This window comes from Cyprinodon tularosa, unplaced genomic scaffold (assembly GCF_016077235.1).
Source record: "Cyprinodon tularosa strain WSP-4 unplaced genomic scaffold, ASM1607723v1 ctg745, whole genome shotgun sequence".
NCBI classification, from domain to species: domain Eukaryota; kingdom Metazoa; phylum Chordata; class Actinopteri; order Cyprinodontiformes; family Cyprinodontidae; genus Cyprinodon; species Cyprinodon tularosa.
Genome location: NW_024039502.1, coordinates 208,075 through 222,648, shown reverse-complemented (window position 1 = coordinate 222,648; position 14,574 = coordinate 208,075). Strand labels below are relative to the sequence as shown.

The 14,574-nt window shown below is 38.9% G+C and overlaps 1 protein-coding gene across 9 annotated transcripts in view; it reads left to right on the top strand.

Annotated features, from left to right (window-relative positions):
- The window catches only part of p2rx1 (purinergic receptor P2X, ligand-gated ion channel, 1), a 36,809-nt gene extending 23,511 nt beyond the window's left edge, over positions 1–13,298 (top strand). For 2 of the 9 annotated variants that reach the window (XM_038269964.1, XM_038269962.1), the window contains exons 6-13: positions 5,382–5,462; positions 5,704–5,845; positions 5,962–6,098; positions 8,367–8,457; positions 8,547–8,612; positions 8,693–8,788; positions 12,744–12,779; positions 12,860–13,298. In XM_038269964.1, coding sequence (XP_038125892.1) covers positions 5,382–5,462; positions 5,704–5,845; positions 5,962–6,098; positions 8,367–8,457; positions 8,547–8,612; positions 8,693–8,788; positions 12,744–12,779; positions 12,860–12,868 — 658 coding nt within the window. In that variant the 3' untranslated portion in view covers positions 12,869–13,298. Of the gene's footprint in view, positions 1–5,381; positions 5,463–5,703; positions 5,846–5,961; positions 6,099–8,366; positions 8,458–8,546; positions 8,613–8,692; positions 8,789–10,608; positions 10,684–12,478; positions 12,533–12,743; positions 12,780–12,859 lie in introns of all 9 variants that reach the window. The other 7 variants (XR_005279348.1, XR_005279347.1, XR_005279350.1 and 4 more) reach the window with 7 other exon arrangements.
- Positions 13,299–14,574: the final 1,276 nt, after the last annotated feature.

The following is a 14,574-nucleotide window of genomic DNA, read 5'->3' as shown; positions in this document are numbered from 1 at the left end:
AAAATGTACAGGATGCAGAAGGAGGAAAAATGATATGGAAAAGGGAATACTTTATAACTTTTATCAAGAAACTCCATATTAATGTAAGAAAGGTGGAGAAAATAGAAAAAAAACAGCAAAAGATTAACAGAATAAAAGGAAAAGCTGCAAAAATATGACTAATAAAAGAGACAACCTTTACGAGGTTAAAATATTTAAACAGGAAGTCTTCGTTCTGATTCTCTACTGTATAACATGTTAGTATTAGAGCAGTGCCAATGAATCTTTGATCAGATCAAAAACCTGTTTGTAAACAGTATTGAGTTTGCACTACTTTAAAAGAAACATAAGTTATTTGTTCTTAAAAAAATAATAGCATTTTTCCTTGTTTTGACCATTAAGATGATTTGCATTTGAAATATATATATATATATATATATATATATATATATATATATATATATATATATATATATATATATATATATATATATATATATATATATATATATATATATATATATATATACAGGACTGTCTCAGAAAATTAGAATATTGTGATAAAGTTCTTTATTTTCTGTAATGCAATTAAAAACCATTAAATGTCATACATTCTGGATTCATTACAAATCAACTGAAATATCGCAAGCCTTTTATTGTTTTAATATAGCTGATTATGGCGTACAGCTGAAGAAAACTCAAAAATCCTATCTCAAAATATTAGAATATTTCCTCAGACCAAGTAAAAAAAAAACATTATAACAGCAAAACAAAATCAAACATTTGAAAATGTCCATTAATGCACTTAGTACTTGGTTGGGAATCCTTTTGCACAGATTACTGCATCAATGCGGCGTGGCATGGAGGCAATCAGCCTGTGGCATTGCTGAGGTGTTATGGATGCCCAGGATGCTTCAATAGCGGCCTTTAGCTCATTTGCATTGTTGGGTCTGGTGTCTTTCAGCTTCTTCTTCACAGTACCCCACAAATTCTCTATGGGGTTCAGGTCAAGGGAATTGGCAGGCCAATCAAGGACAGTAATGCCATGGTCAGTACACCAGTTACTGGTGGTTTTGGCCCTGTGGGCAGGTGCCAGACCATGCTGGAAAATGAAATCCTCTCCATAGAGCTTTTCAGCAGATGGAAGCATGTAGTACTCTAAAATCTCAGCTGCATTTACTCTGGACTTGATGAAACACAGTGGACCAACACCAGCAGCTGACATGGCTCCCCAAACCATCGCTGACTGTGGGAACTTCACACTGGATTTCAAGCAACTTGGATTTTGTGCCTCTCCAGCCTTTCTCCAGACTCTGGCGCCTTGACTACCAAATGACATACAAAACTTGCTTTCGTCTGAAAAGAGGACTTTGGACCACTCTGCAACTGTCCAGTGCTTCTTTTCCATAGCCCAAGTCAGACGCTTCTTCCATTGTCTTGAGTTCAGAAGTGGCTTGACCATGGGAATACGGCTATTATAGCCCATTTCCCAGACACGTCTGTGAACAGTGGCTTTTGATACCTGGACTCCAGCTTCAGTCCACTGTCTTTGAAGCTCCCCCACATTCTGGAAGCGGCTCCTCTTCACAATGCTGTTAAGGCTGCGGTCACCTCTCATGGTTGTGCAGCATTTCCTGCCACATTTCCCCTTCCAACACACTTTTTGTGAATGTGCTTTGAAACTGCACTCTGTGAACAGCCTGCTTTTTGAGAAATTTCTTTTTGTGTCTTACCCTCCTGATGGAGGGTGTCAATGATGGTCTTCCGGACAGCAGTCAGATCAGCAGTCTTCCCCATACTTGTGATTTAGTTTACTGAACCAAGCTGAGTGTTTTTCAAGGCTCAGGAAACCCTTGCAGGTGTTTCGAGTTAATTAGACGATTCAAGTTGAATAGCCTACTAGTATACTTTTTCACGATATTCTAATATTTTGAGATAGGATATTTGGGTTTCTTCAGCTGTACGCCATAATCAGTGATATTAAAACAATAAAAGGCTTGCGATATTTCAGTTGATTTGTAATGAATCCAGAATGTATGACATTTCATGATTTTTAATTGCATTACAGAAAATAAAGAACTTTATCACAATATTCTAATTTTCTGAGACAGTCCTGTATATATATATAGTTATATATATAGTTATATATAAAATACTGTCGCTACAAGCATACCAAGAGTCGATGCAATCAACTGGTTTTCATTAGATATAAAACTCAATTTGACGTATGATCTGGTGGGTAAATATATATAAATCTAAATGTAAATATATATATATATCTAAATATATATATGTAGGGCAGTGGACCAGGTTTGATCCCAACAGCCTCCACTCTGGGTTCCTGAGCAAAACCCTTAGCTCCACACTGCTCCCCAGGTGCCACACAATGGCAGCCCACTGCTCCCCAAGGGGATGGGTCAAAATGCAGAGTGAATTTCCCCATTGTGCAACAACAAAGGGTTTTACGTTATATTATGTATATAATTATGTCTCGGCAATCATTCTCATTGCAATAGCAGAACATATGATTTCATTTTCATGTTAGGGTAAAAATATTATATCTAAAAAAATATTGTTTTAATCTTTGCATTGTGTTGGGAGCAGATCACAGAGTCTAACAGCAGCTGGAGGGAAGGATCTATAGAGGTGCTTCCTTGGGCTGATGCCTAGGAGGCATTAGCCTGTAGCTGAGTGAGTTCTGCAGTGGTGCAGCAGAATTATGGGAATGTTCCCAGGTTGTCTCCCACGGTCTGCGCTGTACCCAGGCCTCCTAAGGACAGAGGATTTTTTATCCAACACACAGCAACACACACATCTCATAAGAAAACAATAAGGCCTTGCTATTTTACACTAAACAATCAAAGATTGTTGACATTCAAAGATGTGGTCTTTAGTGGTCCATTTTTTATTCTTTAAAACTATCCACAAGATATATCCTACAATCTGCGCTGTTTGGTCAGGCAGGATGCCTTCATTGTACTTTGAAAGCATCAAAGTAGGGGTCAACTGTGTGCCTGGGCAGCATTAGGATAAAACTACATATTCCAAATTCAATATTTAGCAAATGAATAAAATCTCATCATGTGGGAGCACTAACATTAACAGTCGTTTTTTAGTGAAGTACATGGTCATAGGAGCTTCTGTCAGAAGCTTTGGTGTCAATTGAAATTTCTATGCCACATACAATAGTAAGTTTTTTTGGTTTTTAGTTTTTTTTTGTGTGGAAGGGGTTAGGTTTTGTGGTGACACAAACGCACATTTCTAAGAGAAATAAAGAAATCAGCTCTGACCTCTTTATTGGAGCAAACAGAATGAGAGTATTTATTACCAGACTGTTGCTACAGCTCCTCTCAAATAAAAGAGGTTCTGTTTCATCGTCCAACATGATGCAGGGACTAGTGAATTAATTGGATGTTTTGGCATAAGGCTTTCCAACCATTTATATCACTATCACCATATAGTTTGCATTGTCTTACATCACAACCTTTAACCTCAGTGTGTTCCACTGGGAGGTTATGTGATAAACCAACACAAAGTAGACCATTAAAGTGAAATAAAATCTCAGAATAAATTTGGGTGTACATTTATATTTAGCTTACTTTGCTCGAAATGGCCTTAAGTAAGATCACTACTGTAAGTGGAAAATTGATTCCAGTTGTTCTTTGGACTCACCAGCCTTCAGTGTTTCAGTTTACAAATCTGCCCTGTGGTAGATGAGCAAGAATAAAAGCTACTGTCACAAGAAGCCAGATAAACATTGAAGTTTGCCAAAATAATTAAGAGACCCAGCAAATATGTGAGAAAATGGGCTCTCGTCAGATTAGACTTACCACCATATCACCCCTGTATAAGCTTATCTGTCAAACATGGCTGTGGCTACATTATGCTATGGATATGCTTATTTTTAGCAGGGACAGAGAAACGGTTAGTTAAAATGATTTATCATATAAATGCCTTTTAAAAAAATTGATTGACTTGCAACAATAATAAACACATGCAAAGAAAAAAGGCTGCAAGTAAAAAAAACAACTCCAAGTTTGGAAAAGCTGCTAGAAAATAGAAATCAGCGAAGGGAAAGGCTACAAATTTTTCAGTATTCACACATTAAATGGATTTCTATGTCCCTTTAAATTCAACAAATGAGCACAGAAATTATGCTAACAAACACACAAAAATAATAATATTAGTAGGGCACACCAAATGTTTTCCTTTGAATCTTTTTAATCATTTAGTTTAAGCATCCTCGTCTATGCCTGTATATAGGGTCTGGACCTTTTACATTTGCTGTTAAATCATGCATTTATGCTGCGTTTGCACCCCTAAATCCACCGTAAGATACAATTCGATACTGTAAGAAAAGCTAAAAAAAAAAAAAAAACGAAACTGGGTTGGTAGCTTTACTTTTAACTGTAGAGCAAATCTACATTGGAGTAGTTTAGATCAGAGCATGTTTCTGTAGAAAAGTCCAGATCCACAACTGATGGTCGATACACATACACACTTTTTCCTTAAAACAAAAAAACAGAAAATTGTAAAACACTTTCCCTCTACTTTTCAACAGCAGTATTGGCTGCCTTGTGTGTTAAACTATCACAACAATAAAATAAATACAAGATAAAATATCCAGTGTCTGAGGCTATTACATATTAAAATCTAATAAAAAAAGAGAAAATAGTTTGAATTGTTAAATATGACAAAACTGGAAGTGAGACAAAATCCCAAACCTTAACGGTGCTGATGTGTCCTCTATAGTCGACCAAACGGCAAACTGTATATGAGCTGGTAGTAGAAATAACATACTTAGTTATCAAACAGATGTCTATCTTCTCAGCCTTGGGTTAAATAAGATCTTAGCTTGCATGAAATTTTTAAATCTTTGTGTTGAAGCAATTCCCACTCTCAGTCGAACTGAAATAAATTCACAGTAGTAGCCTTTCAAAATTTACCCAGTTTCCGTGATGGGCCCTTGCCTGGTCCGCTACAATTGCTTTTTAAACATCAATATTTAAATATTCTTTCTGTCGTAATTTGTGGACATTTAGATCTAAAGAGAAGCGTTGTCTCCTGGTCAGACCCTGTAATTCAGTGAAAGGGTGGAGTCAGAGTAAAAAATATGCATGCCCAGGAGGCGGCCAGTGGCTGGAAGTTGGAGGGGATTTTTGTCTGGGAGTCACAGGGGAGTGGGCTGCCATTCAGCTGGCGTTTGACTGGGAAGAGCGACTTTTAATGGCTGCTACTGTAAGGAGGCCTATATTCAAAACATGCTGAAATAATGTCATCAAGTTTTAATTCTGCTTTGACCTTGATGTTTTTAGTGATGATGATTGAATTTGCATATTCTATTATTATTTGGCAAATATACAAAGACTGTATTTGAATATTTTTCTTGTTCTCTATTCCAGGCCTCCTCTTCTGACATCTGCAGAAAACTACACACTTTTCATCAAAAACTCTGTAACTTTCCCTCTATTTGACGTCACAAGGTGATAGAGCTCCTTTCTGTTAAACCAAATAAAAACAAGAGGATCTTACTAACATGTTAAACAGTAATCAATATAAAATGAAGAGGCATGTGTTAAAACTGTAGAAGAAAACTTTCCTGTTTTGTTCTCAAAAAAACAACAGTTGTTATGAAATATTTTTCAGTTTGGTCTGAGTTCTGGTACCAAGAGGAACTCATAAAACCAAGTATAGATGGATTTTCTAATAATCATTTGTTTACAGGAGTAATTTGGTGGAGGGCATTGATGGGGCATACCTCAAGAAATGTCTTCACCATCCGGAGAATGATCCACTCTGTCCTATATTCAAACTGGGAGACATAGTTAAACACTCTGGCTTCAGTTTTGAAGATTTAGCCCAGGAGGTAATTTTCATGTAGATGATCTTTGCTTTAAATGTTGCTCTCTGTAATCACAGCAGTTTATGTGTTTTTTGCTCTTGTTTCCATGGGAACCATCACGTTCTGTGTTTGTTTGACAGGGAGGAGCTATTGGTATTGTGATTGACTGGACATGTAACTTCGATGTTGATGTAAAACACTGCAAACCTCAATACAACTTTCACGGTCTCTATGGAAACAAAGACAGCACGAATGCATCGCTTGGCTACAACTTCAGGTAGTAAAATCCTCACAGCACCAATTCCTGTGATGTAAAGAATCATCTAAGCAAGAGAGAAGTTATTTTTTATAGAGAGGATATGACATTTATCATAGAATTATATTTACAGTAGGAAAGATAACCACACTAAAACCAGTTAAAGCAGCATCAAATAACTCCTCTTAAGTTTTTATTTATCTCCATATATATGTGCATATAGAAATATATAAATTAAAATTTTAATCTTATTGTGGAGAGAGCAAGGATTAATTTATTTATCAAACCCCATTTTCCAGCAGCAACTGCTCCCTTTACTGTCCACTTTATTGGCTGGATTGAAGGCATTGTGCTGAGTTCCAGCAGTTTAAACTTCAGGATGTTTCCTCGTCTCAATCACAGATACCAGGAACGCCGCTAGGAATTGGCTGTGTGTTTCCTGGACTGAAAGACACTGAAAGACATTGATATTGCCCCCCCAAACCTGACTTTACATGAGGGAATAAATTGAATGTGATTGGTCGCTTATTAAGGAGGCGGGATTGTTGTGGCAGAAGGTTCGCAAGCAAGAGTTTGATCGTGGCCGGTGTCTCCGAAACATCTTGCTAACCAGTTAGCAACTAAGTGCTAGTAGGTTCCCAATGGGAAATTCCATTAGGACCAAGTAGCACTAAATTGGTGACTTAGAAACAATTCTGTCAAGGAACGCTATGGACAGTAACACATGCAAGAGGAGGAGAGTTTTGTGTTGGAGGTTGTGGATGAGTCTCCTCCGTCATACATTTTTTATTTAGAGGAGGAAGTTGGGACGAAGATGTTGTGGAAGAGGACGCCAGGGTGGCAGAAGCTTGGTTTGGCAAAGAAGGCTTACAACCGTACATGTTTGTGTCCTTGCCTCGCAGCGCTGCCAGTTCTGTTAGCTCTACGCCTGCTGAAGATACTGACGCCCATCCCCGTGAACACTGGACTCAATGGGAAAGGAAGTGATTCTCATTTCTTATTTTAACGGTTGCGTATATTAGCTATGACATATGATTCAAGATGTTATGACCGAGAAAAAAATTGATTGACAGATGACTGTTGATATATGACTGGCCGAATTTAGGTGTACGAGCTGACGTATGACTAACTGGCCTGCATAAGATAACGAAAAAAAAAAAAGATTTTAAGACAGGATTTTCAAAATTTGTGGACATTATCGTCTGATAAAGAGTACATTTATATGCATGTTTAAGCCTGAATTATTTCAATTCAATTCAGTTTATTTCTATTGCGCCAATTTACAATACATATCAACTTAAGACACTTTACAGTTCAATCAGATCATACAGTCAAATTGATACAAAGTTTTCTATCTAAGGAAAACCATTTGATTCCATCGACTAATTGACTCAAAGCCAATCCCTCACATTAAGCATGCTTGTAGCAACAGTGGAGAGGAAAAACACCCTTTTAACAGGAAGAAACCTCCAGCAGAACCAGGCTCAATGTGAGCGGCCATCTGCCGAGGCCGACTGGGGTTCAAGGAGACAGAAGCAGAGATACAAAAAGCAGATGTAAAAGGCGGCCCCGTCCAGGAAACACACAGCCAGGCAGACGAGCTCTGATCCAGCTCCCATGTTAGAGGAGGAAGAGAGCACATCCAGCCAGTCACGGTCAGAGAAACAGGACTACACTGGAAAACAGGCCAAACTCCAACATCTACAAACAAAGCTGTTGATGGAAGCAGCACAGCAGATATTTCTCTCCAGGATGGAGTTACAGCCAAACAGGAAAAGACGAGGCAAAGCTACTCTGAGGAAAAGCAGAGAGAGCATAACGTTAGAGATTGAACTAACAGATTCGAAATATAAATATGATTTCCCTATGACTTTAAAGGACAGATTGTTTTTATGCCCATTTTTATGCTCGCCCTCATGTGTACGTGTAATGACAAAACATGTATTTTTGGTGTGGCTGCTTCAGGCTGCTCATGAGATTTATAGATGTCTTTTGATGGTATAATATAATGTAATCTAATGTAATATGATATTATATACTATAATATAGCAGGATAAAAATTTTCTTCTTTTGGGCCCCACCTCAGACGAAGGCCCTGCCTAACTCACCCGCCCCCCACCCCCCCATAGGGCGCCCCTGCTAAATTTTAATATGGTGCTTTGATAGTTCGCACCAACACAGAATGCTCCAATATGCTCTACTGAAGCCTGCTTATTGAGTAAAAGGATGATAATTATCCAAGGTTTGAGTTACAGTAGAAGGAGTGAAGATCCCTGTGATTGTTTACAGATATGCCAAGCATTATATGGAGAATAATGAAGCCAAGAGGACCCTCCTCAAACTGTTTGGCATCAGGTTTGATATCATAGTGCAATCACTGGTGAGTGCAATTTTTACTTGTTTTCTGTGAATTTTGAATTGAAACTAGGAGAAAAGTTAGCTTTTTTAACTGGAGGCTTTTTTTTAAAGGCAAGAAAATTTGATATAATTCCAACACTCACAGCAATAGGCTCAGGCGTGGGGATTTTTGGAGTGGTATGTTTCTGCCCATCATTCCTAAATTAATACATCAACAATAAGAGTCAAACACACAAAATATTTTTTTTTATCTGTAGGCGACTGTGGTCTGCGACTTGGTGCTGCTCTATTTGCTACCAAAAAGAAAGTTTTACAAGAACATGAAATTCAAATATACAGACACTCACACACAGGTAAGTTCTGTTTTCTTTTAGTTTTACTTAAACACACCATGAAAGCAGTGAGACTATCACTGGAAATGAGTTCTTCAGGTTAAATCTTTTTCTGAAAACCTTTTGGGTTTTGATTAAATGTACTCTGATCAAGCATAACATTATGACTAGGTGATGTGATTAACACAACTCGTTTCTTTTGCTATTGGAGGAAATATGCTAGAATATGGAAAATTAGTGAGGAAGAAAAATTTCAGAAACCTTGACCTGTGTCAAACTGTGCTGCCTGTTCAGCATCATCACAGCAGCTGCTCATTGGGGCTGTCAATAAAAGTGCTTGAAGGAAGGTTGATGACAGGGTTAAACCAGTCAGGGCTCACTGTCTGCAAAAAGATTGGCCTTTTTCATTCCGCAGGTATGCTGCGGCTTTTCTCATGGGCTCTGCTTGCGTCACCTCCCCTAACCCGGCTTTGCAGATTCATTTTTCCTGTTGCACTGGCCTTCTTATAAGCTACTGAAAAAGTTAATGCACATTCTAAAAGAACAATAATAAATTATCCAGTAAAACACGCAGTCATAAAAACAGGGTCATATGTCGACATCATATCTATTTTTGCTCTTTAATCAGGTTTAGGACTTTTTCTTTGACATTAAATAGCAAACAAATATAGATATCAATTCTATATCTAAATATATCTATATTTGCTAAATATTTTTCTACATCCTAATTCTATATATAAATGTTTTTTTTCTTCTAAATTTTAAATACATACCTTAATCTAAAGATAGATCTGATCCACAAGATCTTCCAGTTCAGGAGGATATTTTCTAAGGATCCATCACAAACTTGGCAGCTTCCTCAGTGCAACTTTTGGGGTACTGTGGATTGCATGAATAGAGAGATCAGGGATGATTTGGCACCAAGTGGGGAACAAATATTCTACTGTGGTCATTCTACTATGCATGTTCAGAAATCCAGTGCACAATCATCAGATTGAGATAAAACAGATTATTGTGGACTAGGACGCAGCCACCTGTGTGCAGAAAAGTAAAGCCAGTTATCAGGCAGATCGTGATTTTTCCACCTCCCGCACTGAAAGCTCTTCTTATCATGAGAGTGCCCTCTGTCCTTCCAAGAGCCTTTTGTAGGCCCAATACCGCCCTCAAACACTAAACCTAAGCACTTACCCTTTGTTTGTGCATCCCTGCTGAAGGTCCGCCACATTAAGGGGTGTCCAAAACCACATAGTAGCTAGGGCAAGTGGACCATTCAGCTCTTAAATAGTCAGTATCTGTGTAGGCACTTGTTTAATGCCCCACAGCTACAACCACCCACACTGCCATAGATATGACTGCTTTCCTTTTCTGTTGGAGGGAAGCAGTCCAATTTTAATTTTTACCCCCCATCACCACCCTGCACCCCTGAACCCACCTTCAATCAAGGCGCCTTCCACAGCTGAGAGTGAGACTTTATTGGGAGTGAAAATTGATAGCTAAGGGTTAGTGCTTGGGGGGGGGCGGTTCGGGGTTCAACTCTAATCTGCAGCTCTCACATTCAAGACCCTCAGCTCATTCTGATCCCTCCCCCACTCTGAGGCCACACCACATTCAACAAAAACTGTCATGATTTGCATCTTCTTGCTGTTTGTTAATCACACCCTCCTGTGTTCTGTGTAGTTTCCCTTCCTCTCAATTGTATTCAAGTTCATTTCTTGTTTGCTTTTGTTGTCAAGTCCTCTGTATACATTTCTGTTTCCCTGGTTCCCTTTGTGTCCAGTCAGTTTATCCCTTTCATTAAAATACATGTCCTTCAATGTGTTCTTGTCGATGTCCTGCTGCAGCTTTCAGTCCTTCTCAGCCTCATAACATGACACCAGGACAATGACCTCCAGAAGAATCAAGCAACAGCAGCAGAGGTAATCACTGTTAGAGTACTTCTATCACCAAGTGGTAGCGACTTAGTGTGAAGTGGATAAGCAGCGGCAGCCATTATGGGCCCTTCTACAGGAGGTGCTCCCCTTCATCATGATGTTCTTCTAAAGCTGAGAAGACTCTGGTATAAACAGGTTTGGTGCTTGATGCCCTGGACTGTTTCCTTGAAGGGTGGACAAGCCTTTTGCCACTTCCTCCCAAACCTGCTCTTTGGTTCCTTATAGGTTTTCAGGGAGGGATCCTGCAACAATGCCAGCTTCACAACCCAATACCCTGCACTAGAACCTCCTCCTCCCTCCTGGCAGCATCTGAACTTTCTCTCCAGGTTCTTCTTCCTGCATCTTCCTTACTGACTATTCAGACAGCACTTGTTGAATTTGAGTGTCCTTAACAATTTCCACTAAAGTCACCAGAGCTAGCTGGTTGTCTCCAGGCATCTCCAAAGTTCCTTCATGGTCTCCAGCCCTTAGGTTTGCCCTTTAAGGAATATCCCCCTGATTGACTTGGTTGACAGGCTTTTGTCTGGACTCTGCTTGGAGCCCATATCCACCCTTAGGGATGGGATAATGTTATGATTCAGACGTTACATGTTTTTCTGTCGTTAACTACACCCATTTGTCTTCCATGCAGTTTTCTTTTCTTCTCACTGGTATTTAAGTTCTGTTCCTCTGGATCCATGTCATCAGGTCCTCGGTTTATATTGTTGTTTCCTTGGTTCTTTCCGTTTCCTGTTTATTGCGTCGCAAACATATTCATACCCCTTGAATTTTTCCACATTTTGTCACATTACTACTACAAACAGAAATTTATTTTGTTGAAAATGTATGCAACAGTGGTATACGACTTTAAAGTAGAAAGAAAATTAACCATTAACCATTGTGCCAAGGTATTCAGCCACCTGGGTAAAAACTTTGTCAAACCACCTTTTGCTGCAGTTACAGCTTAATGTCTTTAAGGGTCCATCTCTATCAGCTTTGCCCATTTAGTGACAGAGATTTATCCCCATTCTTTGCTAAACACCTCCAGCATGGTCAGATTAGATGGAGAATGTTTTCAACACCAATTTTCTTAACTGGGTTCAGGTCTGGACATTGATTGGCCCATTCTAACGTCACACGTTTCTTTTTTTTAAATGAGTGAGTCAGTGAGTGAGTCCTAATGGAATGTAAACCTCTGTCCCATTCTCCAGCCTTTTTAGATGGTGCTGATGATGCTGCCACCACCATAACTGACAGTGAGGATGGTGTGCTGTGATGTGCATTGTTAGTTTTGCACTTTGGCCAAAAAGTTAAACTGGGGTCTAATTTGACCAACCTCTTCCATATGTATTCTGCATTACCAACATGGATTCTGGCAAACTGCAGATGGGACTAAACCTAAACTCAACCGTTGGTCTCTGCAGTTCGTGAGCCTCCATGAGCTGCTTGGCTGCATCTTTGACTAGTACTTTTCTTGTCTGGCCTGTAAGTTTATCCGTCACATTTGGTTTGTTCTTTGGACTTCATGATGCTGCTTGCTCCCCAATATTTTCCTAAACAAACTTTGAGGCCATCACAGAGCAGCTGCATTTGAGATCACGAGTCTATGCTGTCATTAGCAATCATGAGGTGACTACTGAAGGTGATTGGTTGCACTCAGAGAAAGAAAAAAAAAGCTTATATATTCTCTTTGGAGTTTACAGTTGTATACCACATAAAGGGAACGTGACAAAGTGTGGAAAAGGTCAAGGGTTATCAATTCTTTTGCAAGCCACTGTGTGATTCCTACATGTACCTGCAGATTTCCTGCTGAAGCCTTAAATCCTTGGCCACCTTACAACATGACCTAAAACAGGTGGGACATTTTTATGTTTCCAGCAGGACAGCAAGTCCGTCCGTTTAGACTCAAACCTATTACAGCCTTGAAGCAAATTAAAGACAAGCCCAAAGTCAGTGCAACGCGAAGCCCGGACATTAGAGTAGATCATGTTCATCTTAGCAGTAGACTCTACTGCAGTGAGTTTGTTTACATAGTATTAAATAGTTCCTGTTCTGTGGTTCAACAGGATCCTGATTCAGAGGCTGGAAGCACAGAGACAGAGGTATCTCAGTGTTACAAATGTAGAACACTAAAGCCTGGATGATTTGATCTCACTGATAGCTGTCATGTTTTATTCCTCAGCAGAAGTAAAGCCAGTGGGAAGCCATTTTCCAAAGTGAACTTCAGAGGAACCTCATCATGACATGGAGGGAAACTCAAGCACAGACATTGGATCTTTAACATAGACGTCCTTCCACTCCATAAACTAAGCAGTGACTGTAATTATCTCCGTTTTAGATGAAGCCATCTATATACAAATTGTATGTGTACTTTTTTGGGTGTTACTCTGCTGTTCCTAAGATGGGTGTAACCTTCACAACTTCAACCATGTCTGAGATATGAAGATGTGGAACTCTGTGTGTATTCTATGTGCACATACATGGCCTCACCCGGTTTACCCGTCATTGCAAATAAGGAGAGTAAACTTGTGTTTGCATTTCTAACTATAAACTGATTCAATGTTTAAACTGGTGAATCATCCCATGGGTACATTACATGACAGACAGATGGATTAAATAAACATTGTTTCCTGTTTTTTATTCACTGAAAACAGCAACAAACTTTCAGGTCCTCAGAGGGGTGTTTTTAATATTATTATTGTTTCCGTCCATGTTGAGTGGAAAAAGCATGTGAAAAAATAGCTTATTCATATTGGTAAATTTTTACATAGTAAAGGCATTCCATAGGTATGTGTCATGCTTCAGTTTCAACAGGTGAGTACATTCAGGTGTGAAACAGGCATCAAACAAAAAGAGCAGAAATGGACTTCTTAGGCCCCGTCCACACGAAGCCAAACCCTGGCCTAAACGCACAAATTTTTCACCAAACCAGCCTCTCATCCATACGAAGCCGGCGTTCCGAAGGTCTGTAAACAATCTTTTTTTTTATTCAGCCTTCAGAGTGGGAAGATTTTGAAACGCTGTTTTCGCGTTTCCATCTTTAAGCTCTAACCGCATTTTTTTTTTACACGCATGCATCATAGCGTCACCTCTAAACACGCATGCGCGACACAGTATCACAACAACAATGGCGCCGTACTGTGTTGAATGGTTGCTGCTCATGCTACTCACCCTGCTGTCGGGCTTACAACAGAATCTTCTTCTTCTGGAATATCTCCAGGAAGAACAGAGCAATATCGACGACATAGTTCAGCACCTGAATTTGACTGAACCACGAAAATGGACCCGCAGGGCAACCATGTATAAATATTAGTGCGCATTCCCAACATTTCGTCGCCTATTTTTGCTTTGGCACCACAGCGCCACTTATAGGCCTGGCATACATTTTGCAGCGTTTTCATGGATTTGTGTGGACGATCACATTTATTTTACGTCTCCGTCTTTACGACAAACGTTCTGGAAAATATTAGCGTTTCGTGTTCGTTTTGACTTCGTGTGGACAGGGCCTTAAGTAGTTTGTGTTTTTTTAATGAGGTTCTGTGATTTGATGATGAAGATCTCTTAATTGCTGCATAAATGTTATATTGCAATAAGTGATTAATAATAATTATTCTTGCAGCCAAAATGTAGAGAAACAAAGGAAGTGGATTTGTTTCCAAATTAAATAAAAAAATGTGATCCTGAAATAAAACCTAGATTTTTTTTTATATGTGTTTTTTTTATTATTAAAAACAGGTTTAAAGGTTTTGCTTTCTCAGATTTGGTGATTATATTTTTTCTTCCAAATTTAACTTTAGCTTATTTTGTAAAAAGAAAACAAATAAGAATTTTTAAAATCTATATTTGTAATTTTTTGATTGGGTTTTACAAAGTGTATTCTTTTCAAAACGTATTTTT